Consider the following 26,727-nt stretch of genomic DNA (forward strand, 5'->3'; position numbering starts at 1 on the left):
CGTAAACAGTAAGCACTTCAATTCTCGAAGGTTGTAAACACAGAGGAGTTGGGCGAAAAATAACAAAATTAAATCGAAGATCATAATACAGGAATATCGGACTTAATAAACAGAAGCAATTAGGATAAGATCATACACTGTTCCTGACATGACTAAAAGATATGGCACTCAAATCCAGAAAAAATCAACAATCTTCTTAGTCTTCACATCAGCGTCTTCAAAAACGTGTCAATCCTCGACCAACAACTCGTTCACTTCATCCTCCTCCCCATCCTCTTCCTCTCTCACTTCATCGGGATCGATATGAGAGTCCTCGACAGGAGTCAACGAGGATGAACTATCTGGTGACGAAGGCAATGGTCCGAGGAGCTCGTCGATATCGTTATCTATCTCTGCTTCTTCCTCCTTGACTTTGCGAGATTTACTATTATCCAACCGCAAGGTAGAAAACATAAGTCGGAGATCCGATATGAAGGAGAAAGAAACACGTACGCTCTCGAAGATGGGTTACTAATATTTTTAGGCACAACTTCAAGTTTCTCATCCTCGCTGTCCGTTAAGACAATAGGGTCAAAGCTGGCCTTTCCAGTTCTGCGGTATTTTTAGATATGTCAAATTATTTTCCTGAAGAGGATTAGAGGTTGAAGAGGAGGCACGCACGCTGCCCGTTTCGGCATTACCCTTCTCTTCACCAGCGGTCGAGGAGTTCCCTGATCCTCCGATTCGGGAGCATCGTCTTCCCCTGAGACACGTCTCCTCCTGTAAACCAGCCATGTGTCAAACTCATTATAATCTCAAAAGAGCAGTATTCTCACTTTTTCCCTCGCAATTTACCACGATCACTCTCATGTGAAGGAGTTTCGCCATCACTACCATCAGTAGTCGCGTTATCAACACTCTGAGATCTTCTAAAACCTCATACCGATCAGACGCCGTGTCGCTGCCAAAAATGAAAATACACATGCCTTTTTCTTCCTTTCGTCCTAATTTCGGGTGGATCAAAGATTTCATCATCATCTTCAGGAATGATATCATCCAAGAAATCAAACAAATCCTGCAATTCCTCAAGTTTCCGTAATTCTTCTTCCTTGAGTTCAAGCTGCTTCTCGAATTTCTTGGAAATTAGAGCATCGAATTTGGCTAAAGCTTTGCGACTGGTAAGATCTTTCAAAGGACGACGCTAACACGAAATAATCAGGAGAGGTCAAACATTTTCTGGGAATTTCTCGACAACGTACCATATTCACCCAGTCTAAATATACTTTTAGCTGACGAATAAGTTTGTCATCGACAGTATCCGGAACATGGAGTTTTGTAAGCGCCTGGGAAAGAATCTTCTTATCGTCCTCTGAGAATAAGCGTTCAGTACTATCTCTGAGATTGAAATTGAAGATAATATGTCACGAACTGTCAAAATCAAACTCTGGTTTCAGGAATTCCTTCAAGATCTCAATAGCAAGCCGGAGATGCAGAGAATCGTTCTCTTCAGTGTCCCTCTGGTTTGCAAGACCATTGGCAGTCCTGGGAAGGCATCAATCATCCGCACCTTAATCGAAGTACAATGAGAAAACTTACACAGCGCTATTCAGCCGACTCGGGTCAGTCAGATCTACGAGCATAGCAACAAGTTGCACAGGTGTAATCATTGTTTCGTCATTTTTCAAGTCAGCTCGCGTCTTCTTCGACTCCGAAAATATCCGAAGAAAGATCTATGAAAACAGCTTTAGTCATGCAAAAACTGCGTTCTCAGAAAATGAGATGTCTTACTCCCATCATGTCTTTCTGGTTTGCGACAGAGGAATAACTATACACACCGAAGAATGTAGTCAAGCATTGACGTAGTTCTTGGTTTCCCGATGTCTCAGGTGAGAGATAAGTGAACATTAATTGTGCTACTGCCTTGAAAATACAACATTAGCCATTGTCATGCAGGACCTGGATGTAGAGAAAATTACATTAACGTCACGAGCTATACCGGCGAGGACAAGTTTGGATATCCCAAGACAAAGTGTCGCAAGGACTTGGGGATCTTTTTCTTTTGTTAACCTTTCCATCAAGAACTGGTCTGTGATCTCCGTGACCTATTTCTCGTTCTTTGAATATCTATGTTTGCAAGACAGCCATGGAATTAATTCACGAACCTTCTGAGGGACCGACCTCGCGAAAGCCAGATCATGTACCATCAACATATCGAAAATGATTTTGTACAAGCTTGGCCTCATTTTATCAGGAGATTTCTCAATCTGACTTTTAAAGAAATCAACCGAGTTCAATGCCCGTTTCTAATAAAGCGAAAGTGACATTTTAGCACACACAAAAACAACGGCGCGAGCGAAACCAAGTAGCTCACCCGAGCGATCGAACAACAGAGTCCCAAGCTGATGAATGCTTTCTCGCGGATATGAGCGTCCTTGATATGTATAGAGGGAACAATCAAATCGCGCATCAAACCCTCAAGCGTTGAATTTTCTTCAAAGGTCTAAGAAATTGTGACCTGTCATGATTCAAGCTTGTTGTAGACGAGAGAGCCTTACAGTGTTGACTCGCTCTAGCATGGCGATTGAAAGCACCAAACAACGACAATCTACTTGTAGCGCCTGCCATTTCTCGGCGTCCGTTTTCTCTCGGGGAGGCGGACGAGGTTTGGGCGTAGGCGTAACGTTAGGCGTCTCCGCAAGACTTGCATCGGGGTCGTTCTTGAGGGTTCGGAATTCAGTCAAAAACATTTGCTCAGAAAGGCGCACGGAAGCTCACAGGGGGCTCTTCTGGTTCGTCCAAGAACGGGTCCCTCAAGTCAGAAATGATCTCGACAACGATCCTGATAAGGTCCTTCTCATCCTGAGTAAGCTTCCTCAAAACATCCAGGCAATGTCCAACCAAAGCTTCCGAGAGACTCTCCTTCGATGTCATCTCACCTGAGACTATTTCAACCTAAAAACAGGAGAAGCGGAAACTGACAACTCACGAATGAGTGGGAACATCACCCGTCGACCACTTTCGTCACTGTAATCCAAGTTGACGGCCATCTTCAGTAGTTCTGCGAGGACTTCTTGCTTGGCACATAGATCATCTTCCCTATCTTGGAGTTCAGCTTCATCAAAATCTCGTACAAGTTTATCATCTTTGAAGTTCTGTATAGCTTCACTGAGAGTATTCCAAGATTGGCTGATAGTTTTTGCCAAATTCGAGACAGTTGGCAGAACAGCCTCTAGCCTATTCTCGTCTTTGATAGCAAGGCAGTGGTCGACAAAGACACGGGCTAGGAATGCACGCTCAGGGTCAAGTTTTTTCCAATAATCATCTAATGATAGTTGTGAGTGCTCGAGATGCTTGGTTTGGAACTGGCGTCACATACCGCCGAAAACAATATTATTAAAGATATCTGGACGCCATGCGAACACCTTCAGCAAGGCATCTACAGCAACAGTGTCCTGGCCAAGGTCAAAGAGTGTAAGGAGTGAAAGCACTCCTTCTTCGACATTTGGAACACTCTCCTGCTTTACTTCTTGACTTTCCGCTTTGGCACCAGAGACGTTTATCACATCGATCCAGGTTCCAATCAAAATCCACGCCGTTCGACGAACAGATTCGTCGCGGTCACCCAGTCCATCTTTAACAATTTGTTCTCGTTGAGAAATTGTGAGTGCACGAGGATGTGTTGGTCCCATAACCTTAAAATCATCGCCTTGTGTGGTGTTAGGGTCAAGAATGCCGGAAATAACCACTTTACGGACAGTCGGCTCGGTATCACGCATCCGAGCTAAGACATGGGGGATGGTGAGAGCAGTGATAGGTAGATTGAGGAGTACTGCTCGGCGAACGTCGCTATAGAACTTGTAAGCAAATTAACCATGGCAAAGACACTGATTTTATCTCACGAAGATGGATCGTGCGCCAACATTTCCAGAAGCACATCGACGGCAGAAACTTCATCACCTTCAAGATCGTCATCGGTCTCTGTGGCACATAACCGAGCGAAAGCTATCACAGCCTGAGTACGAACGACTGCTTCTTTGTCCTTTGTGCGGCCCAGCAATGCATCACGCAAGACATTGTACATTCCCTCACTACCACCATCAGAACCATTTGCTATCCGTAGCTTATTAAAAACTCACTCAATTTCACCGAGATGAGAAACCATTTCAACCAGGGCATGAAGTACACGGTAGCGAATATTTTTGTCCTTTGCTTCAATCCCCTTCAGGAGGAATCTCAGGAGTCGGGCCGTGAAACGAGTGGCAGTAGAATCTTCGTCGTCCACATCAATGGTACCTTGACTAGCCTTATCCTCGGCGTCTGAAATGCCATTAAGATTCCGCCAATAAGCAGATAGTCACTTACCCTTTTCGTTTATGAACTTTATGAATGCGCCGATAAACCTGACAACTCGATCCGCTGTGGTCGTTCCCTTTTTTAAGGGCAAAACATGAAAAAGCATGCATTGAACCATCTCTTCGAACATCTTTTCCCCAGTGAGTTTGATGCTATTGCCATTGTCGACGTCCTCGCAGAAGCGCGCGGCATCTGACTGAATCTTGTGAAGGGCGACGCAGTTTTTTTGATGGTTTGCAACAGAAACTTGGACTTGTTCGAAGATTTTAGGAACTGTGGCAGAGAGATATTCTAGATTTGTGCGTTGGTCCTGTTGTCTAGGCTTAGATTTCCCGGGCATTTGGTGGTGGAGATCGCTTAATGAGAGTCAACTTTGATCGTCAGCCGCGACGCGCCGCAACAGTCACGTGCACCGTGTATGAGGCAGAGCTTGAAAGAAATGGGTTTCAATGGATACGAGCAAATTTTACAGAGTTGCAGTGCTATCGAAAAAAAAAAACAGGCATTGACATAAAATATGATGGGATGGCGACGGTGGTTCTATGTATACGCCGAAACAACAGACGAGTTCAAGCCCGGCTCAAGAAACGGACGTGCAGTCCCTTGACTCTTGAGTCTAAGTTGAAGCTTAAATTTTTGAAAGTTGAAGTTAAGCTGAAGACCCGCTTTGATGGTACATATTTTTGTCGAGACATGGACAATTTCGAACCCTCTTTGTCCCGGCAGTCGCTACATCTCAAACCCCCTCAACAATACTGGTTTTGGATTTCCATATCTACCTGATCTTAGGCTCCACACGCCGTGGGTCAGCCGCCTTTCAATCTTCTCTGCAGTGTTATGACGAAAAAAAGAAGTCAATACCTCGCCTAACATAATCTCAATACGCCACCTGAAGTGAACTGGACTAGGGTAAGGAAATGCATACCAGTTCAATTCTACTCGGGGTAACCCGCCAAGTCAGTTAGATTGGGTGGCGATTTCAATTGATAACGACTCCTACATAAGTATTTGCTTATCGGCAGTGTACATGTGGCAGCGACCATTCACTATGAACAACTGATCTCCATTTCTAAGCACCACCATTCATTGGATATCATCCAATGTCTCATTCTATTCAGAAAGGTTTGTCGGGCTTTACTTGAACATGCTTTTGGGGCAGTAATTTAAGCGTTCTTGGCTCTGACAAGTTCCCTGCCATTGTTCGTAAGGAGGCTAGCTGTATCTCCCCCTTTACGGCGATTAAATTCTGAGATAAAGGCCACGATCATATCAGAACAAGTCATACGAGCCATCAAGTACGTGGAAAAAGCCGCCGATGCGCTATTTTAATATCTAAGACATCCGCCTTCGAATAATAACACCAGATAACCCTCGAAAATGCTTTTTCGCCTTCATTTCTCCGCTCATGCAAGCCACGAATTCTCACCTCCGATCAGCAAACATAAAACACCAGGCGATCACAGTTGCCTCCCCCCCGTCGCCTTGGCCACTGAAATTAATTACGGAACAAATGAGAAGAAAATCGTTCATGCCGTGTCACGGTCAATATTGTGTATCGGCACCCTGTTTTCACCTAAAGACTTCACTGAATTAGATCTCTAAATCCGCAAACATAACTCTCGCAGTCAAAGGGACTTAGCATTGACCCTTACTTTCGGCCTTACTAACCCAGCCGACATCGGTGAAAAGTGATACTAGTCACAACGTTCTCGATGTTTCTCATGGTTTCAATGGGTTCGAATGGTGGTTTAGAACTTCAAAGCCTTGTTAGATCAAGTATGGAGGTATTATCATACATACTAGGAATAGAGTCTTATATTCTCAGGCTCTTTTGCGTATAGAAGTCAGATTTCCTGCCAAGAAAGAAACACGAGTTTTAGAAGTTTCGGAGTTCGATGGGCTTCGCATGCAGCGGTTTCGGGGCTCCCGACGGTTTGGAAAAACAAAGCAAACTGATGGCCCTTACAGACCCTTACCTCAGAAGCCACGTCTGGTTAGCCTAGCGTTAGCCGATCAGTACTTGTGCGCTGATCTGGGGTTGAGGTGGGGTTGATCAGCGGACATATGCATTAACCGAGTTCACAACTCTGGAGTTATCAATCAGCTCAACAAGCGAATGACAGACATTCCATGAAAATATAAGAAATTTCTATTCAATTTTTGTGCTAAGTACTCGCTGCTTTTGAAACGCTAAAGGTATTAGGAGTACAAAATATGTTCAACATCAAACAAAATATGATGCTTTCGACGGGAAGAATAAAGGGAAATAATAACAAGTGTCATACACCGTCATGATAGGATAAATCGGCAACGTCGAGGAAAGCGTGAACATTATTGGACATGGTGGAAAAAATGCAAGAGGCAGGGGAAGCGGGATTGGATTGTGAAGAGTAACGAAGTTGCGGGATGAAGAAAGGGGTGATAATAAAGAAATTTCCAAAAAGGATCAACACGTCCGAGCAATCGATTTCACATACAGCAAAACCACACACCATGACACCGTACTATAGACCATTTCCGATGTTTCCAAGAGAGGGGTATTCGAAAAACATGAAAAGGGAGATAATGCAAGGAGAGAAATGGACACTGCAGGCATTCGGGATGCCCAGAGTCGAAGGAAGGTCTAGGTAAATACAAATGGCTATGTGTTTTAGATCGATGCGTGATAAACGATTAACGAGAGATTGCTGATAATGATAAAAGGGATGTTGATCCAATTAGGACCTTTATGCGGGTGTGCGACTAGGATTGCGAGCGAGAGTAGCTCCCACACGTTGAGCTTGAATACTGCTGAAACGCTGGAGTTCTTCAGGTTGCACGGAAACCTTGCCGCCAAGTCCAACACGACGGGCAGCGCGCTTAATGAAGTTAACACGATTAGAGTATAGAGATTCGTGCATAGAGGTGGCACGTGACGTGGTGAGCGTAAGCGGAACGCCATGAGCAGCTTCTTTGGCAAGCTTGTTCTCGCGGCGGCGACGGATGCTCTTAATGACAGTAGCCTTCATAGCGAACTTGATCCAATCGAGAGGAATGAACCAGACGATGTTCTAGGAGATCCGACGTTAACAAAGGTTTCTTACATTAGTGAACAAGGAAAACTTACCCAGACCCAAACAATACCGATCCATCCACCAGAAATAGGCTCAATGGCGCTGAAGCCCCAGTCAGCGTAGGCGGCAATAATGGAAGAAACGAGTTGAGCGATACAGAAGGCGGCCAGGAGGGCAACGGATGGACGCTCCATGAAGAAGAATCCATGTGAACGAGTAATAAAGATAAGTGCTTGGGAGATAATGGCAACCTGAAGATAGACAATCATGTGTACTTGGGGATCGTTCGCGTTGGCGGGGTAATATGCATTATTGGTGAACCTGACGCCGAACCTATCCTGGAAGAAAGTCGTCTCCATGATGATATTGACAAGGGCAACACTGCGGGGGAAAAAATGAGCTGCCAAGTTACTGAAATACGACGAAAGACTTACGTGGAACCAGTCAGGTAGAGACCATACGCAATAGCGAAAGAGAAAATCTCGATCAAGTCCCAGCTATCCGGGTGCATTGAAGGAAGCACACGATCAACAGACAGAGTCATGATTGTACCATCGTTGAGAAGAGCAATGATAAGGATCATGAAAGGAGGGAAGTCCATTCTATAGGCGAATGCAAGGATGGCGAAACAGACAACGATACGGATGGTGACAGCGCAAGCGTAGATCGAGTAGTTGCGCATACGTTGGAAAATGATACGAGATTGGCGAATGGCATGAACAATAGTGGAGAGACCAGGTTCCGTAAGGACGATATCAGCAGCGCCGCGAGCAGCATCAGTGGCACCTTCGACAGCAATACCGACGTTGGCGCGTGAAAGGGCAGGAGCATCGTTAGCACCATCACCAGTCATGGCACAAAGGTGACCAAGACCTTGGAGCCGCTTGACAATCTCATACTTGTGCTCGGGGAAGACTCCAGCAAAACCATCGGCATCCAAAATCATATCATCAAGGGACGCGTGTCGGCCACCAGCAGCAGGTCCATCCTTCAAAACTTTGGCGGGGTACATGTGGTCACCGAGACCAAGGCGGCGGCCAGTTTCCTTCGCGATAGCGAGCTGATCACCTGTAACCATCTTAACCTTGACACCAAGGGCTAGAGCGTCATCAATAGTTTGCTTGGTGTCGGTGCGAGGAGGATCGAAGATAGCGAGAAGACCAATAAGCTCGAAACCGTTACCCTCTGCCTCTGGATTATCACCGTCAAGTTCTTCATACGCAACAGCAAGGGCACGAAGACCACGACTAGCGTACTCCTCAACGTCAGCCTCAAGCTTATTCTCAACGTCGTCGGTCTTGTTGCGAGAGCAAAGCTCGATGATGATACCGGTCATGCCCTTGGTTACACGCTTTAGCTTGCCGGTAGATTCTTCAAGGTAAGTTATTTCGGTACGCTTATCAACGGGGTTGAAAGGCTTGAAATCCAAAAGCTTGATACCAGCACGAGCCCTGGAAGGATCACCAAGAGCGGAAATTACGGAAGCGTCGATGGCGTCCTGGTTTTCAGTACGAGATGCATAGGCAGAGAGGAGGACAACATCATCTGCGGAGAATGGACCGTAGGTGCGGATGGTGTTGCGGTCAATGGTAAGCTTGTTGGTAGTGAGAGTACCAGTCTTATCGGAGCAGAGGATGGTGACACCGGCCAACTCCTCTATAGCAGTGATACGGGTAACGATGGCCTTATACTTGGCAAGTTGTTGAGCACCGACGGCGAGTGTTACGGAGAGCACGGTAGGCATGGCAATGGGAATACCACCGATCAAGAGGACAAGAATGTTGTCAAGACCACGGCGGTACGCAAAGCGGAAGCCTGCGTAGAGAGTGAATATTTCGGCGATCACGAAGATACCGATCGTGACTAGACAGAAAGCTCCAATCTGGGCGAGAATCTTCTGCAAATGACCAGTAGTGTCGTCATCTTGACCGACAAGGGACGCAGCACGACCGAAGAAAGTGTTCGAGCCTGTGGCGATAACAACACCCTCCGCTTCACCCTGTTTACAAGTGGAGCCCCTATACGGATGATCGTCAGAAAAGAAAAAGAAGAAAACGAATAACATTCAAGCAAAACTCACGAGAAACACTGATCTCCGGCCTTCTTGGCCTGAGGAAGGGATTCACCAGTGAGGGCAGCCTGATCAATCGATACATTGATGGCCTCGGTAAGACGGCAATCAGCAGGAACGATATCACCAATTTTGAAAGCCACCATGTCGCCAGGAACTAAGTCAGATGACTCAATTTCTGACCATGAGCCGCTGCGTTTGACCTTGGCCTTCGGGGCAAGAGAATCCATAAGGGCCTTGACAGCGTTTCCGGCATTGCGTTCTTCGTAGAAACCAATGGCCGAGTTAATGAATAGAAGGAGTACGATACCAACGAAATCCTCCCAGTCAGGGGCACGATGTTCACCGTTGGAAAGGATGATGGCAACGACAGCAGCAGCTTCCATGACCCATGAGAGGGGGTTCCACATGAAACTCAGGAACTAAAATGGGGGGTCAATCTCCGGAAGTCGGAAAATAGAAAATTTTCATACCTGAAGAAATGCGTTTTGCTCGTCTTGTTCTAGTTTGTTGGGACCAAAAAGCTCAATACGACGAACCGCCTCTTCTGGGCTGAGACCATTTTCGTCGCACTGAAGGAGCTTGAAGACGTCCTCGATGACGATGGTCTCAAGATCGACCTTTTCCTTGTCATAAAGATCTTCGGCTTTAAGTTCAATCTAAACAGAAAGATTGACATTAGATGATGCTATGGACAGGGTGAGGGACAAAATAGACGAACAGTCGACATATCAACATTAGCATCTGATAGGGCAACATAAGCGACGTGTCACGGGCAGACGCGTAGAAAAAAAACGTACGGGTCGGCTTTTCCTCATCTTCACCAAAATCCTTGTATTCTCTCTTCCTTTTTACTGGCTGTTGGGGTTCTGGCTCTGGAGGAGTAGTGCCCTGTGGGCCTGGCTCTTTTTCGACATTGGACATGGTGGTGAATGGGGGAGATGAGGTCGCAGGGGTGGACAAAGGCCCTTTCCGAGGGAACAGCTGGGACGGTCAACCAAGTAATAAGACCTTGGGTAGACTTGGATGGCGGTGGGTGGAGAGGAGAAGGGGTGTGTGAGGCGGACGATATGTTGCTTTTTATCCAGTCCCACAGAGAATGATCGAATGCGCAAACACATACAAATCAGATCCATAAGCCCGATCTGCTTGGACTCGGCGCGAACTGGTCTGTTCGGCCTGCGCTGCGTTCTATCCCCACTCTCGGGTCGCCTCGGTAGCCCCCTTCCGTTGCTTATTTCCGCACCCGCCATCTCGTTCAACAGGCAGAAAACCCGCACCGAGCCGCACAGACCACTGTGAGTCCGCCAGCGGCCATAATCCCTCATCCTTTCGCGTGATTCCGGGCAGCAGCCGCAGCTGGCATGGCATCCTATTTCACTCTCACTGGCTCTTCTGCAGACTGCCTAGCAAAACCTCTCGGGTGCACCAGGAGGGGCACACCAGCACCCACCCCGCATTTGGGGTGACTGTTAAGATCAAGCGATATCGGGCCTTCATGCCGAACGTGCCGCGGCATATGGTTACCCCCCGTAAATTATTTTCCGTTGCTATTCGCGTCGTCTGGACTTTTTTCAATAACACTTCGAAAAAATTTTCCCTGGCCGTCCCCAACAATCTCCTCCACATCGTATGGATATCGCTGGTAACGAACATGATCCATCCTCCTGATAATTTCACAGTTCTCCCATCCCACGACCTTCATGAGCATAAACTTGCCATGAATCGAAGCCTCGTCAGGAGACGTATGTGTCATTTTGGCCGCTTCCTTACATCGTGGAAGAAACATGAGATAAATGACGTCTACATACTCTCTTTCGTTACGTTCTCTGCTCTAATCTTCCGTGAATGTCATGTGAGATCAAACGTCAATGCACTACAAAGTAAATCCCAAGGCATCTAATCCTGAAAATTGCTCCAGAGACAAAGAGCAGTCTTGTGAGCTCGTAGAACTAGAACAAGTGTGATATTGTTGTTCCTGCCAACCTCTAAGTAATTCGGATTTGATCGAAGACATTCGGCGACTACCTGTTGCCGAACCAGCTCGATAAGTAACACGGCCCGCCATCATTTTTATGTATGCCGAGACTTATGAGATCTTGACAAGGACTTGACTAGGACAATTGTGCTAGTCGTTAATCGACGATGACGCCCCCTCAAATCCAACAAATCTTTCGGTTACAGACATGAAATAGCCGAGAACATTAGTGCTGTCAAACTCCTTGACTGAACTGACCAGTTGGTTTACGCACGTGACTGAAAGTTTTTCCGGTAATACCCTATTTCCGCAACATAAAACGAGAAATCATATTCATGATACATATATGCACTGCTGACGCCAACTAGTTGGTAGTCTATACAATACATCGGCACATCGGTCTCTCTTTTGCGATTATTCAGACGTTCGGAATTTGAGAAGGTAAGAAACGGGATTCGCTACTAGCGGTTAAAGCGGTTCGAATGTCGCCGCTAGCCAAACTAAACACATCGGACTTTTAGTAAGTCATGAACACATACGAAACAGATATTCAAGTGGTGTTCGATGAGAGAAATCAGGAATTGCAAGTGGACGTTGATCATTCAAACTTCAAACTTCAACATGCCCCCTCTTCATTTCAATCTCGTCGTTATATCAACCTACTAGCCTGCTCCACTAGTCCCGTGCCTTGAAATGTGGACAAAGTAAGGGGCGCATGCTGCAACAACCCGCTAGTCCTTAAACCAACGGCCATCACTAAGATACGTGTTCAAGGATGTAGATCGGCGAAAGGGGAACCGATTGTCCTCAAAAGCTGACGCTCTACAATCGATTAAAGGAACCTGCATAGCTGTACATCATTGTATATCCCGAAATAATAGGACTCCGCTCACGAAGTCAACCTCATGTGCACATGGAGTGTTTAGGCTGATGAGATAATTATGCTAAGGTACCAAGCCTTGATCCCCAAGAAAAGCGGAGCAGTGTGTGGCGGCGAAACTCAATAGTGTCATAGCCTTGGGACTTTCTGTACGGAAAAGTTCAGATTATTATTAGGGAAGCCAACCGATAAATCAGCCAACAGGATGATGACTGGCGTTGGAACTGTGCACAATTCCAATATGATTGAGTGTTTAGCGGTGATTCGGTGATTCGGGAAACCGCCCACTGAACCTTATCAATATTTGTACCCCAGAAAATAACACCGCAAGCCTCATCACAGCGGTGGCTTCTTGAGACACGCTCTCGGAATAATTTATAATGCAGTTGGTTGGTTGATAGAAGCAAACACGACGCCATGACTTTCGGATGTACAGGTACTTAGTAGTGCCGTAGCATGAAATGCCATTGGATAGCACTTCGCTTGTATATATAGTTCACCCCCTTGTTCTTCGGATATTAGCCGAAGCGTCGCCAATTTCTACATCATGCACATGTTATGATTGCTCTGGAGACCCTGAGAGTGTTTATATGAAAATGACCTGGAAATGACGATTACTGCGAATGCGCTCCCGAACAAGTACAAATAAGGGGTCGAACCGTCGAAAGTAGTTGGCGGCGTTGCGTGCTTCTAGAAGTCAACGAAAGTCTGAATTGAAGGAGCTCGATACTCATTCGGACGGGTTCAGACGGACTTCTTGGAATCAGCCCTGGAGCGATAGATATCTTTTAAAGGAACTCTTTCCATTCGAGAAGTGATGTTTCATCAAGTTGCTCCCAAGGCGTGGGATACGAACCGCGGTAAGTAGACCTAATCTTATAGGGTTGAGCAAGAGTGGAGTTTGTGTACACTGTTATCCAGCATCGACGGTCCGACACAAGGAATTTCAGAAGAGTGGCACATCATTGCATATTGCAGGCCCGTGGCTGATTACACGGTAGTGCTATTGTTGGAATATTATTTGAGGCCTGATTCCCAGGCAATCAACTTATCTTATCTTCCATGCTCAAGAGGCTCACCATTGGATATTCCTAAGTGAGCAGGTACCATTCACCGTGACGTATATCATTCAAGGCCAGAAGTGATTGGTCCAGTTCATCGGATGTTTCGAAATATGGTCAGCAGATGATGATGACCATTCGGAGCGTATATCGACCACGATGCCAGTGAGCAGTTTGAAGGGAGAGGGGGAAGATGTTATGATTCGTTTTCGAGTAGGTACCAACCAGACCGAATCACTTACCACTCTCAGGTTTTCAAGCATTACTAATCAAAGGTTTACTTGTCATCGGCTTTCCATCATCCACAGGCATCAACAGTATCATCAGAATCTTGTCATACAAAAGGCATTATCGAACGTATGACGTTACAAACTCAACCTCTACTCCAACCCGCGATGTTCAAATCATCACGATGATCACCCTGAAAACTCGGTAACGCGCCCAAATTACATCAAAAACGAAATGACCACTTCTATAGCCTCTCCAATGATCATGAAAACCAGACGCGAGCTCATGATCACGCAACCGATGCCACCACACTTTACAATAACCAATCAAGCCTAAAAATAGTTCAGGAAGGATATATATACGGGTGTAAGTATATCTTGCCACGCCATCTCGGTTATGCAGAAACATGATACGCTCTCGGTTAGAGATTTTGAAAGTCAATTGACGACAAATACTAGCAAATTCTCCTTTGAGCATGCTCAAGTTTTGTCATATAGAAAGGAGAGAAAGCCACGTGTGTTTTAAGCGTACTGCTGTTTTCTCTCAGCTTCTATGTTTCCGCTCTCCATACTACCGAGGAGATAATTTGCCGTCACTCACAGGGGCTTTGTTCATCGCTTGCAAGATACCCTATTTGTAACGGTCCATGATAAGGTCGTGCGGTTCAAGTTGAGCCGTTTACGCTTAACACGTTCATTACAATTTTTTCATATGTAGTTGACAAAGTCTAATATGAAGGTACTATGTAATTAACATTCTCGCATTCAGTGATGAAGACAAAAAAGCTCACCTTCGGATCGATCACAAATCCAGAATCTGGCTACATTGAATCTTGGACGAAATCGGTTTCTGGAAGACCTCCCGTAAGTCATCTATCTATCAGCTATGTCCGCTATTAAAACCCACATAGCCCTTAGATGACCGTTGAAGTTCTTCATCAGAACATTGTCAAGAATGATAATACAAAAACAACCCACCCGTTTTCCCTGGGAAGTAATACTTATATATGCGTCCGTCCAACTGCGAGTCTATTCCATTTACAGTAGTTACTAAAATAAGGCATGCCGTGCCATCCCGAGCGCGAAGGTACGATCATAGGAGGAGTGGGGGAATCCCTGTCCCGAAAACGGAGTCAGGTAAATTCATTGTAAAGAATGATCTTCACATATGTATGCATGGGGTTCAAACCATCAAAGGGTTTAGGATCCGGAAGTTCGGATCGGGTCGTTTACGACTAATGGGTCCCTACTTGTACCGCAAAACCCGCAGATTTGATCATTTGTTCTAAGATTTGAATATAAGATGGACCAACTATAAAGGATGTACGAGCTTGCAATGGACAAAGGATTGGAAAAACGGATAATGTCCTTTTGGTTCACCAACTCGCATTGCCAGGACCCGCCAGGCAGGCAGCATTTAGTGTTACGAGGAGGCAAAACGGATCTCGATTCAAAGCTCCTACATGCTTAAACACCGACGATCACTCGCATCGGGTTGACTTTGTCCCGCGGAGCGAGAGTCACGGTTGCTGCAGATTGACCATGATCAACAGCTACGATCGCTAGTAACACTAACTCCAGAATACAGAATTCTTCAAAGACTTGAATGTTCTTCACCATCCTCAATCTCATCCCCCAATGTCATCTCATCAAAATCTTCCAACAACTCATCCAACCTCACTTCTGGGAAATCAGGTTCACCCTCTCCCTCCTCAACACCACCCATATCCACATCCATAGATTCTTTCCCTCTCACTTTCTCCTTCTTCTCCTTCTTCTTCGAAGCACCATGCGCAGGACCTTTTGTTCCAGGAGCAACCATTCTAACATCGTTTCGTTCTTCATTATCCTCGGTATCTTTCTTGGCTTTATACAAATTGACACCAGCACGCATCTCCGGGTCTTCTTCCAGATCACGTAAAAACAATTCATAATCCTCATCGACCTTCTTTTGATCCCTTCCTCCAAGTCGTCCAACAACACCTCTCCCAGACCCGGTTTCGCCTTCCTCACCAGGTTCTTTCGCGATACTCCTAAGTTTCCAACTTCGAGATTTACTCTTCTTTCTACGATTCGGATATGCTTTCTTGACGAGTATGATGTCAGGAATGAGGTTGGAAGGTAATGAAGCGAATTCGGTGGAGTTGTAATTCGAATTGGTTAAGTGGTATCCGAGAGCTGTATCACCAGGTTGAAGGATCGCGCCCAAATGGGTACGAGTATGGAAAATACTCGAAGTCTGTCCCATAGTATCGTAATCCATCATTACATCTTCTGTTATTCCACCAGACGATCGAAAAGCACTGGCTAACGCAACTTGCGCATCAGCCATAAGATATTTTCCTTTTGATTTCGAGTAATCGGGTTCGATGTCTAGAACGGTGAATTCCACTAGATCTGTTACGCTTGATAATGATTCGAAGGGTTGACGCCAGTAGAGTGCTTGAGAAACATCGCAGGTTTGAAGTGTGGCTGGGTCTATGAGTGAAAAAGAGTTCCCTATACGAGCACAGATTGTTAAAGGGTGGATGTTTCCGAGAGAACGAGCGAGTTTGAGAGGCATGCAAACGAGATCATCTTTGCATATGGGAGCGATCTCAACAGAGTAAGTGAATTTGTAGTCGGAGGTGCCGGAATGAGTGTCTGTCGAGAGAAGTTGTTCGGATGATTTGGAACTATATGTATATACATGAGATGAATCAAGGATGTGAAAGATCAGTCGTACCGAACAGGGACGACACTAGTGAGGAACTCGACCATCTTGATAGCATGATTCCGATGGCTGTAGTAAAAGTCGAGACCATCGCGAACCTCCCGTACAGAGATAGTGTCTTTTTGAGCGTTGTGTTTGAGGATAAGCTGTTCGAGGTAGAGAAAAGTACGTTTGTGGGGTACTTTTTGTCGAACTTGAACCATGGCTTTCCAAGTATTCTTGGCAGCTAGCCGGGCGCAACTCGAACATTGACCGTATTGAACCAGAAATTCGATTTCGAAAGTTTGCTCGAGAATTGTATTTGTCAAGGCCTGGAGCAGTCAGTCCGTGGTATGTCGGTATGTGATGGGGAAGACGTACTTCTTTTTGGATTGTTATCGCTACCCTCAGCCGCTTAGAATGAGGCTCTGTCCAGATGAACCGGGCATCTGTGAGCCGCACTTTATTGAGGCCTTTTAGCTTTTTTAAGCATATGGACAAGAGTTCAGGGGATTCTGGGCGGGCGATCGTCCACGCAGCAGGCGGATTCAAGAACCGTTCGCAATTGCGGCAGTAAGCAACCGAGGCTGAGATGATTGATGTCAGGGAGGCATTGATGTGTATGATTTGGTTTCTACGCACCGAGCTTAGGGATGCCTTCCGTAATGTCAACTCTGGGGAACAAAACATCAGAACTGCTTGACGACTGAGGTTGCAAAGACATACGTATTCCGGAGACATGCCGCGCAGAGGTTTGCAGAGTTGGGGACGATCGGGGTGCCTGGCGAACAGAAGTTGAGTGTTATCTCATTGGAGACGCAGAAGAGCGCGCACCGCAATCAGCACAGAGGACGCGGTGGACGGCAGGGGCGGGTACAAATTCCATGACAAGTGCCAAGAAAGATCACAAATTTGATTGATTGGTTTTTTGATTTTCGACATAGATCACGGTCACGTGAGATGATATCACGTTGACGTGGCCAGTACGTGCCGAATATAAATAACGACGAGCGCAACTTACTCGTCCCCCATGGCTTGGGCTCTTGCAGTCCTCGGCGCATGTCTCGCTCTCCAGCACACAAATGCTGGCAGCCCACCGGTCAGAGTGTCTCTTACTCCCTCCTGGCCCGATCCCCCCGTGGTCGCCGAAGTTCTGTGAGTCGCTCTGTACATATCATTACACTTGTTCTGATGTCACTTTAGCGAATCCGTAGCGCTGGTTAATCCCGACGGCTTCTTTCAACTTCTCGACCAGGTTACAGATCCAGACGCGTCCATATTCACGCAGTCTTCTACCCCACAGTCCCTCTATCAGTCCGGTATCTCCTCTGCCGTCACGCATGGAGTTATCCAGGGGGCTGGTGATCTAGCCGAGGTCCAAATGAACCTCTATTTGCATGCTGCCACACCCAAGCTGGAAGCATTTTATCAGCATTATGAGGACAGGCATAAGGATAGCACCGGTACCGTGTGTGGATCCTGGGTCGACTGGTATGGACAAGTCGTATGTGATCTCGAGACGCTCGTACAGTTAGTTGAGCGACAAGTATCAGAAGAGACAAATGCGGAACCGTAAGCATGCATCTCATCTTTTGCTTAGATGTGACTTAAGCTCTACCCTAGACCAAAGATTCTTACATTCGACCACATACATCCCTCGCACAGTACGACTATTGACCGACCCCACCGAACCGCTATCCTCTATGCCACCTTGGATTCTGAGAACTTCCGAGGCTTGCATTCATACCTCTACTCGGAAGCAAATAAACCCGAACCTCGTATTCAATATGTCCTGCGTCATGTACCACCTCAAGGACCTCGGTCGAAACTCAACTATCTTTCTGGATACGGTGTTTCACTAGACCTGAAGAAGATGGACTACTTGGCTATTGATGATAGATATTCATCAGAAAAACGTACGTGCTTCGAGTCCCATTCTATCACCCAATCCTTACTTTTACGCAGAATCGACACAAGGGGATAGTCAAGTAGATGATAAAGACTCCAGTCGTAACATGGACGCCGTCTTCTCCCTTATACAGGCTCACCCAGAAAACGAAACGCTAACTGACGCAAAAGCAACCCTCACCGAGGAAGAGTTCAACAGTGCGTTGTGTCAATATCATATCAATCATCTACTGACCCCATTTCACAGCTATCGGCTACAAAGCAGTTCAACTAATCGCTGAATCGACAAATTCATTACAAACTGTGACTACTCTCTCGCAAAACTTTCCCAAATACGCAACGTCTCTCTCCCGTCGTGTTCAAATCAACTCGAGCATCGAAGAAGAGCTGGGCAAAAAGGCGCGCAAGATTGCGCCTGGAGCCAATTACTTTTGGTTTAATGGTCAGACTGTTGCTCCCCGCGACGTCCATGTTTTTGGCCTTATGAATTTATTGAAGAAGGAAAAGAGTTTGATGAAGCAACTCGTTGGGTTAGGGTTAGAGAGAAGTGAGGCTCTGGAAGTAATGACACATGCCGAAGTTACTAGCGCTCAGAAGGACGGGCTTGTTACCGATGGATTGTTGGATGCAAGCGACAGACCTGAGAAGGGCGACGTCATTGTCTGGTTCAATGACATTGAGAATGATCCCAAGTAAGTAGTAGCATCCAATGAGCCGTTTCTATTGAAGCTGATTTTACTTGGAAGGTATATGCGGGGGAATCCATCAGTCCGCGGGGTATGTCCAGTAATTCCATTTCTGCATTGTTCGGGAGCTGATACGGTTGACCAGGTACTTCAAGCGTATCCAGGATCAATGCCGAATGTCAGACGCAATTTGTTCAATATCATCCTCGTTCTAGATCTCCGTCAATCGAGCAACATACAGTTGATTGGTACCCTGGTTTACAACGTCGTCAGTAAAGGTTTACCATACCGATTTGGTCTCGTACCACTTATCGAGAATGAGGACAGTAAGTTCAATTTTCATGCTTGCCAATGGTTCATACTTGACTGGTGTTGATAGGTCTGAAGATGGCGAAAGTGATTTCTTATATGCTCAAAAATTTTGGCTGGAAGATTACTACGAACTTATGTCAATCGGTTGGTTGTTCATTATTTCCGTCAATGATTAGTGCTCACATCCTCCAGATTGCCAACCCAACGACCATATACGAAGATCACCCTGAAAAGGTCCCTGAATACGTCTCCCTGGAGACCGTCAAAGGTACATACATCGCACTCATGAGCAACGAAATGGACAAGTCCCAGTTTCTTCCGTTCGATGACCTCGTTGGCGATAAGAAATTTGCGCGTCCCGCTTTTACTATACCTACCGACAAGATCACGCGTTATGTCGAGAGATTGGGTGCTGGCACAAAGCAGTCGGCGAGTGGACGAGGGCATGTTTTCTTCAATGGTAAACCTCTCCCTCTGAATGCGGTAAGTGTGTCTCTTCTTTATCTTTGTATGATGAGCTCAAACATTTGTTAGGTACTTGCAGATGCATTACAGGCCGAGGCCGGACAACAATTGCAATATCTACAAGAAAAGGTATTCATCTATCTTTTTCTCTTTACCGTTTTGTCTTAAACATGATACCCGTCAGGTTTACCTGAACATTGTGACGGATGAAACCCACCCCGATATATCTACGTACTTTTACGATTTGCCTACAACGCAAAAACGTCGAAATCAGTATATCGTGCCTTCGACCAGTAAAGTCAAAGTAGTTAGTGTGCCTGAGGTTTTAACCAAGTCGGGTCTGGATGGTGTACTTGAGGGAGGATCATGGATGTATCCTAGTAAGTCGTTTTTTGTGTCACGGTTTGAAGGATGGGTGTGCTTATATGCATATAAGAATCCGATAGGAAACCGGTTATAGTGAGCTTGTTTGTCGTTGCAGATTTCGATTCGGAGGAAGGAAAAGAGACTTTGAAACAGACGTTGGAGTTTCTCGTACGTTTTGATTTTGTGGTTTGGGTCATTTTATACGTGCTGATTGGATTTTGTTCTAGGCGCAGACTTCTGAGTCGCGTGTTACGTTCCTTCACAATCCCTCTGCGACACCTAACGATTCGACAAGAACCGCAATATCATCCACTCTCGCACATCTAATCTCCACGCACAGTTTATCCAAAGTGTCATCTCAAAAACTCTCTGAGGCTCTAGACCTCTCGATGACCGTAGCGACGGGAGAGTCGGATAAACAAGCTCCTCTTGATATCGTTGATATTGAGGACAATTTCGACTCGAAATCGTATGATCGGTATGTCAAAACTTCGAGGTTGGCTGCTAGAGCGTTAGGTATCAAAGGTGGTGAAACCGGTATTGTTATCAATGGACGCGTAAGTCTCTGAAGTTTACTTTTATATCGCACTATGATGTTGAGAAGTATGCGGCAGGTTATCGCACCGTTGGGGAAGGATCAGTTCTCGACTGCTGATTTTGTCAGTCTAGTAAATTTCGAGAATAAGAGACGGGCCGTAGCTGTTGCCGATGCGTTGAGAAGTGTCAAAAATGGAGTTGATGAACTTGACCGGTAAATAAACTCTTTCTACGCGATGTTGTCGATGCTAAATGCTGAGGTTTACAGGACTTCCTATGCGAATCTAGTGTCGATGTTGACTTCGACTATTGGTGCTAGTCAACAACCTGATCCAAGTGAAGTGGGTTTGTTTGATACGCCGCCGAGACCGAGAAGTAGGAATTATCAGATTCTGGATTCGGAATATACGTAAGTCTGATGTTTGGAAGCATTTTTTCTCGTTCGTTTTGAGTTTGCTCATCCGCTCATTCTTTTTTTTTTTTTCATATGTAGCGCCATAAAGATTGGAAATAATGAGACGGCGTTGTATCATGTCGCTGTTGTAATGGATCCTCTAAGCTTGTTGGCGCAGAAGTGGTCGTCTTTGCTGCAGGTGAGTTGTTATTGCCTTTGCGTATCATATGGGTTTGAAAATAATATTGTGTCACAGTGGTTGAGTACGGTTCCTGATGTGTTTGTTGAAATTCATATGAATCCAGGGCGGTACACTGAAGTGAGTGTTTCCAATTGACTCTGTAGCAAGACGTTGACCAAATCATGCCCGTGTAGATGCCATTGAAACGTTTCTATCGATACAATGTCATTCCTCATGCTACTCTCTCCTTTGATGAGGCTACTGGGTGAGTTTCTCCTGCAGCTTCTGTGACTTTTCAGTTATCCTTAATGGTATAACAGAAACGAAATCCCTTCCGAAGTCGTTTTCGATGATCTTCCCATAGATCCTATCTATACCCTTGCTATGGACGTTCCACCTTCTTGGCTTGTCCGTCCCCGTGTAGCGCTCTATGATCTCGATAATATCCTTCTCACTCAACTTTCCCCGGAGGACAAGAGCGTAGATGCTACTTTCTCTTTGGATTACCTCGTCGTTGAAGGTCATGCCCGCGACACTAAAACACTCGAACCTCCGCGTGGTGTTCAACTTGAACTCGTCAAAACAAGTGACAAGACTCCTATAGATGACACTCTCGTCGTAGCAAACCTCGGCTATCTACAGTTTAAAGCGAAACCTGGAGTGTTCCAATTGCAAATTCGTGAAGGTAGAGGAAGGAAGATTTTTGAGATGGAGAGTGTGGGCAATGAGGGGTGGAATAGTCCTAGTGTTAAGGAGGCTGGAGATGAGATTGTTTTGGACAGTTTTGATGGGTTGACTTTGTATCCGAGGCTGGAGAGGTTGCCTGGGATGGAGTGGGAGGATGTGCTTGATGAAGAGGAAAATTCTGAAGCTTCGGTGATGGGAAGTTTCACGAATAAATTTATGTCGATGTTTGGGAAGGAAGAGAAAGGGGTGACGGCGGTGGAGGAGCAAGCGGATATCAATATCTTTACTGTTGCTTCGGGTTTGCTTTATGAGGTACGTCTGATGAATTCTTTTGTGTGACTTTTTGTGTTTCTGACATGTTGTCACTAGCGATTTGCGTCGATCATGATTCTGAGTGTTCTTCGTAATACTAAGAGCTCTGTCAAGTTTTGGTTCATTGAAAACTTCCTGTCTCCTTCCTTCCTCGTCAGTCCCAACTTTTTTCGAAAATTTTGGGTGGATGTCGGCTGACCCAGTTTATAGGAATTCATTCCGCATATGGCCGAGAAATACGGGTTCAAATACGAACTTGTAACCTACAAGTGGCCGTCTTGGCTTCGCGCTCAGTCTGAGAAGCAACGTATCATTTGGGCATACAAGATCCTCTTCTTAGATGTTCTCTTCCCGATGGACCTCAAGAAAGTCGTTTTCGTTGATGCTGACCAGATTGTTCGTGCGGATCTTCAAGAACTTGTAGACCTTGATCTTCAGGGAGCGCCTTATGCTTTCACGCCTATGGGCGACGATAATACCGCCATGGAAGGATTCAGGTTTTGGAAGACGGGGTATTGGAAGGATTTCCTTCAGGGATTACCTTACCATATTAGGTGAGTAAAAAGAACTATTCGTTTGGTGATCGTGGTTGACTGATGTTTTGAAATGAAGTGCCTTGTACGTGATTGATCTTTGGAAGTTTAGACAGGTAGGGGATGAGCGTTAGCATGCATTGGGACGTTTTTGAGCTCATTCAATTGGTTCTTTTTAATTTGTCACATCACAGATGACAGCAGGTGTAAGTTTTGATGCGCTGTTTCCCCTTGATTCAAATTGATGAATGTGTTTTACAGGATATTCTCCGCGGTCAATACCAAGCTTTGTCTATGGACCCCAATTCTTTGTCGAACCTCGATCAAGGTCAGGCGTTTTGATATTCTTTGGGGGTTCGGGTATTGAGTTAAAAATCATGATAATATAGACTTACCAAATAACCTTCAACGACAAGTGCCTATCGTACGTGATTGTTTCATTGACCCTTTGTATATGTGTATTAATGTTTTCTTCTTTCCAGTTCTCACTTCACGAAGACTGGCTCTGGGTGCGTAATTACTTTTCTGCATGACATATCTTCCTCTCGGCTGACGAAGACTGTTTCAAGTGTGAAACTTGGTGTAAGTAATATCTATAGTACTGAACGTTGACACTGACATTTATTTCTTGGGTATAAAGGTAGCAAGGATCGACTGGATCGGGCAAAGACTATTGACTTATGTCAGAATCCTCTTACAGTTCGTTTGACAGTTCATTCTTTCACCTGATTTAAAGTTCTGACGTTCGGCATCAGAAAGAGCCCAAGTTGTCGCGTGCTCGTCAAATACCAGAGTGGGAAGAATATGATTCCGAAATAGCTCACTTCGCTAGGGAATTGGCGAAAGAGGGGAAAATACGTTCGCGATTCGCGACCGCTGATGCGGATGTTCTTGCCAGTGCGAGTGCGGCGCTGGTAACAGATGAAATACTTCCAGTGATGGGTGAGCCAGATTATATGGAAGAATATGAGGATACAGACGCTCCTGAGGAACCGTCTGCTGCAGAGGAGAGTAAGATATCAGGTCGGGATGAGTTGTAATCTTTGCATATTTACTCAAAATAGATGTTTGTATCTATCCTTTTTTTAACTACCGAACAATATTCAACGCCGAAGGCAGTTCCACATTGAACTGTCATGTCCACCCCCTGGCAATTTGTTACTCACCCTGGAATGATGGATCAAGACGGCCTACCGTTGTCTACTTAAAGCCGTCCTAAATGTTATTTCTCCCATCTACTCCCCGCTTTCACTCTCATCCCCTTTACTAGCAGACGATGAATGACGGTGGAGACGCGCTATCAAATGCCAATACGGCCGAACCACTGGAACAACCACAGTTGATCTACATAGATCAACAAACTCCCGGCATAGAGCAACAACCGTTACCAGGAATGGGGTACCAATATACCATGTCGGAAACGGGCCAGCCTCAGATGATAATGGCGCAACCACACTTAACTTTACAACACTCGACGATGTCGATGAATACGAAAGTTGGACTAGGTCAACAACCTATACAGCCCCAGGTGACAGGTGCCATGATGACGGGCATGACACCAGGAATGATGCTTGTGCCGAACTGTAAAGCTTTATCTCTATTCCGTTGATTAAAGGAAGGATGTCGAACACTGATTGTCATTCTCTGATCCCAACAGATCTGGCACTTTGTCAACAAGGACACCACGCCATAACGACCAGATATGGCCCTTGCGGTATCATCACTGCTGTCGTACGTCTGTGTTATAGCCCTTCAAAAGTATTGTTATTGACTTGAAGTAGATTTTGTTCCCTATCGGTCTTTTGGCTATGCTGTAAGCCAAATTTAGATCCATACGAGCACGGGGAGTATTCTGATCAAAAAATAGCGTGGATGTCGAAAAGCGCTGTACTCGATGTGGTGCGACTTTTTGACGTTTTTAATCCCAGTATGGACCTCTGCAACAATGTCATAACTCTCGACAAGTAGAGCCCAATAATCAGGGGTTCGGAGGACAGAACTGATATACTTCATGATCAATGTTGACATCAGAAGGGATTCCAGTGTTCGGAAGAATGTATATTAATCATTGGTCGTTTGACTGCGTCGTAGTCGTGATCATCATCTCACACTAGAAATAAAGGTAGTACTCCCGATGCAACAACAGACAACCACAGGAGGCAGTGATGGGCGGTGGGTTACTAATTACCAAGGTAAAAGTCATTTACTTAGTAAACGTCGTTACTTTGATTACTTAGTAAACAGACTAATTACTAATTACTAGATTACAAATGTTATCTCACGCAAATGATGTCCAGCCTGATGCGAATGATGTCGTCCGTCTGATGCCAAAGATAAAGTCAAGATAATCGACCGCTTCTTGTTCCACGGCCGATTTTGAATGTTTGATAGCATATATAGCCCCAGAAGCCATCCAGTAGAATAGATTCTTACCTTCTCTAAACCATGGCGCCAGGTCGTGAACATGGGTGGTGGCACAATTTCTACATTGATCACCTGAGTTGCTGAATAGTGCTGATCATGAAGCTGATGGAATTGATATAGATATTGGAGCAGAAAAAATACTTTTCGGGGCTTAAGTAGGATGTACAAAGTGTTCTAATACAGTCCCGTGTCATGGATTCAAGTTTTCAACTATTCATCTTCGGAAAACAAGTATATAGACATCGCAGCGTACATCCTACTATGCAGCGGCGCCCGGGCACTGGAACTGGTGACTGTGACCCGTTACTGTTGCTGGGAACTTGGTAATTGGTCAGAGTCATCGACTAAATTACCAATCAAATTACTAAATTACCAAGTAACCAACTTTCGGTTACTAGTAAATGACTTGCCCATCACTGACAGGAGGTATATGGTAATTTTATATCTAAAATTTAGGATGGCTTCAAAATGTATATCAATTACCCAGAACAAACTCTCGTGAATATAATACGTATATCCGGTGCAAACCCACTATGAATTAAGTTGGAAAGAGGCAAACCCACCGATGCCAAAGCTATAGAGAAAAGCGGAATATATAAAACCAAGTAAGATCCCATTCCATTTGCCAGTGCAGCCCAAGCTCGTCAACTGACGAAGAGCCACAGCTAAACAAAAAGAAAAGGACCCATAAAAAGGGATCCCCCGACGACATAAGCCAGTAGTGCAGCGGCAGAGTCATCGCGCCCAAGTCGTGCAAGCAGAGGACGAGGAACTGGGGCGGCAAAAATTAGATAACCAAGAATGGAGGCGGTGCCTCCATAATAGTGGTTAAACTATTAAGAACAGATACTACACTTGATCTAAGCCAAAAGGCCAGAGTGGTAAGGATTCAAAATGATGCGTCCTTGCTTATATACCTCGACCAACTTGCGCACGGACCTCCATCAAATTTTGACCAATATGTAATTGTCACGGTGAAGCCGTGCGCGTGATTAGTGACTCAACCTGCAGTGTCATGTATCGACGTGAATTAGCTACTCAAGGCCAAGTCAAATTTCATCTCTAAAACACACGGAATTCTCAAACAGAAGACGGCACTTGGCCAACAAAGCCGAATATCCTTGTACCACAGTCATAGAACAGCTTGCGAGAGCCAAGTAATGCTACACAGCCAAACCCAGATCATCAACGCGAAAAAGAATTAAGATATACTCCTTTTGATAATTTTTTCCCCAGTACGAAGGTTTTCTCCTCGGCAACTATGCCCCGGCGCCCGGCCCAATTATTTCATGCCTTTCCTTACTTTCTTCTCGTCTGAGAGATGTTTGGCAATCTTTGCTTCGGGAGCATGATCCCCTTGAACACTGTAAGTCATGAACGTGGTGTTCTTTTTCTTTTATCTGAGTTGACAAAGGCGATTTCAGGATATTCTCCGTAGTTAGAATCGGACTTTGTCATGAACCTCACTTCCTTGTGGAACCACGATCAAGGTCAGGCGTTAAGTTACTCTCTAAGGGTTCGAAAATTGAATCTTATAATGATACTGATAATATAGATCTCTCGGATAATCTTCAACGACGAGTACCTACCATACGTGACTGGTGAGTAGTGTGTCATCGTCCTTTTGT

The 26,727-nt window shown here is 45.4% G+C and overlaps 5 protein-coding genes across 5 annotated transcripts; 2 read left to right on the forward strand and 3 right to left on the reverse strand.

Annotated features, from left to right (window-relative positions):
* Positions 1-925: 925 nt before the first annotated feature.
* On the reverse strand, positions 926-4,672 carry AGABI2DRAFT_73577 (hypothetical protein; the record flags this gene model as incomplete). Its single annotated transcript, XM_006463442.1, has 16 exons — positions 926-1,180; positions 1,239-1,348; positions 1,409-1,494; positions 1,576-1,709; positions 1,768-1,899; positions 1,956-2,065; positions 2,138-2,282; positions 2,351-2,479; positions 2,535-2,729; positions 2,755-2,898; positions 2,955-3,301; positions 3,356-3,472; positions 3,527-3,825; positions 3,879-4,067; positions 4,116-4,296; positions 4,342-4,672. 16 exons carry the CDS (start codon positions 4,670-4,672, stop codon positions 926-928), a joined length of 2,904 nt encoding a protein of 967 aa, XP_006463505.1.
* A 1,791-nt stretch (positions 4,673-6,463) lies between these two features.
* On the reverse strand, positions 6,464-10,516 carry AGABI2DRAFT_225348 (plasma membrane H+-transporting ATPase). Its single transcript, XM_006463443.1, has 7 exons — positions 10,257-10,516; positions 10,178-10,200; positions 9,930-10,115; positions 9,466-9,878; positions 7,820-9,403; positions 7,439-7,766; positions 6,464-7,382 (listed from the first exon to the last, which is right to left on the reverse strand). The coding sequence occupies exons 1-7, from the start codon at positions 10,378-10,380 to the stop codon at positions 7,059-7,061; spliced, it is 2,982 nt and encodes a 993-aa protein (XP_006463506.1). The 5' UTR covers positions 10,381-10,516; the 3' UTR covers positions 6,464-7,058.
* Positions 10,517-15,029: 4,513 nt separating this feature from the next.
* On the reverse strand, positions 15,030-17,180 carry AGABI2DRAFT_208350 (hypothetical protein; the record flags this gene model as incomplete). Its single annotated transcript, XM_006463444.1, has 6 exons — positions 15,030-16,277; positions 16,328-16,626; positions 16,676-16,881; positions 16,937-16,968; positions 17,021-17,075; positions 17,129-17,180. The coding sequence occupies 6 exons, from the start codon at positions 17,178-17,180 to the stop codon at positions 15,197-15,199; spliced, it is 1,725 nt and encodes a 574-aa protein (XP_006463507.1). The 3' UTR covers positions 15,030-15,196.
* Positions 17,181-17,324: 144 nt separating this feature from the next.
* Positions 17,325-23,750, forward strand: AGABI2DRAFT_179844 (hypothetical protein; the record flags this gene model as incomplete). Its single annotated transcript, XM_006463445.1, has 29 exons — positions 17,325-17,449; positions 17,498-17,866; positions 17,918-18,210; positions 18,260-18,400; positions 18,450-18,894; positions 18,949-18,979; positions 19,034-19,214; positions 19,268-19,344; positions 19,393-19,683; positions 19,735-19,794; positions 19,850-20,045; positions 20,102-20,199; positions 20,259-20,588; positions 20,646-20,782; positions 20,837-20,977; positions 21,062-21,161; positions 21,219-21,281; positions 21,338-21,408; positions 21,464-22,142; positions 22,200-22,295; positions 22,353-22,696; positions 22,755-22,791; positions 22,870-22,881; positions 22,937-23,003; positions 23,065-23,099; positions 23,158-23,184; positions 23,245-23,257; positions 23,316-23,374; positions 23,431-23,750. 29 exons carry the CDS (start codon positions 17,325-17,327, stop codon positions 23,713-23,715), a joined length of 4,803 nt encoding a protein of 1,600 aa, XP_006463508.1. The 3' UTR covers positions 23,716-23,750.
* A 420-nt stretch (positions 23,751-24,170) lies between these two features.
* AGABI2DRAFT_137888 (hypothetical protein) lies at positions 24,171-24,708 on the forward strand. Its single transcript, XM_006463446.1, has 4 exons — positions 24,171-24,258; positions 24,333-24,406; positions 24,457-24,488; positions 24,543-24,708. Exons 1-4 carry the CDS (start codon positions 24,219-24,221, stop codon positions 24,586-24,588), a joined length of 192 nt encoding a protein of 63 aa, XP_006463509.1. The 5' UTR covers positions 24,171-24,218; the 3' UTR covers positions 24,589-24,708.
* The last annotated feature ends 2,019 nt before the right edge of the window (positions 24,709-26,727 follow it).

The sequence above is a fragment of the Agaricus bisporus genome (assembly GCF_000300575.1).
Source record: "Agaricus bisporus var. bisporus H97 unplaced genomic scaffold AGABI2scaffold_8, whole genome shotgun sequence".
In the NCBI taxonomy this organism is placed as follows: Eukaryota; Fungi; Basidiomycota; class Agaricomycetes; order Agaricales; family Agaricaceae; genus Agaricus; species Agaricus bisporus.

What these genes read in the sequence shown, in the direction of transcription:
- AGABI2DRAFT_137888 (XM_006463446.1), top strand. Translation starts at nt 24,219, where the DNA reads ATGACGGGCATGACACCAGGAATGATGCTTGTGCCGAACT. An exon ending in AATGATGCTTGTGCCGAACT is followed by an intron (nt 24,259 to 24,332) that starts GTAAAGCTTTAT and finishes TGATCCCAACAG; the next exon opens with ATCTGGCACTTTGTCAACAA. An exon ending in ATCGGTCTTTTGGCTATGCT is followed by an intron (nt 24,489 to 24,542) that starts GTAAGCCAAATT and finishes ATCAAAAAATAG; the next exon opens with CGTGGATGTCGAAAAGCGCT.
- AGABI2DRAFT_225348 (XM_006463443.1), bottom strand. Translation starts at nt 10,380, where the DNA reads ATGTCCAATGTCGAAAAAGAGCCAGGCCCACAGGGCACTACTCCTCCA. An exon ending in AGATGAGGAAAAGCCGACCC is followed by an intron (nt 10,201 to 10,256) that starts GTACGTTTTTTT and finishes TTGCCCTATCAG; the next exon opens with ATGCTAATGTTGATATGTCG. An exon ending in TCGGTATTGTTTGGGTCTGG is followed by an intron (nt 7,383 to 7,438) that starts GTAAGTTTTCCT and finishes CGGATCTCCTAG; the next exon opens with AACATCGTCTGGTTCATTCC.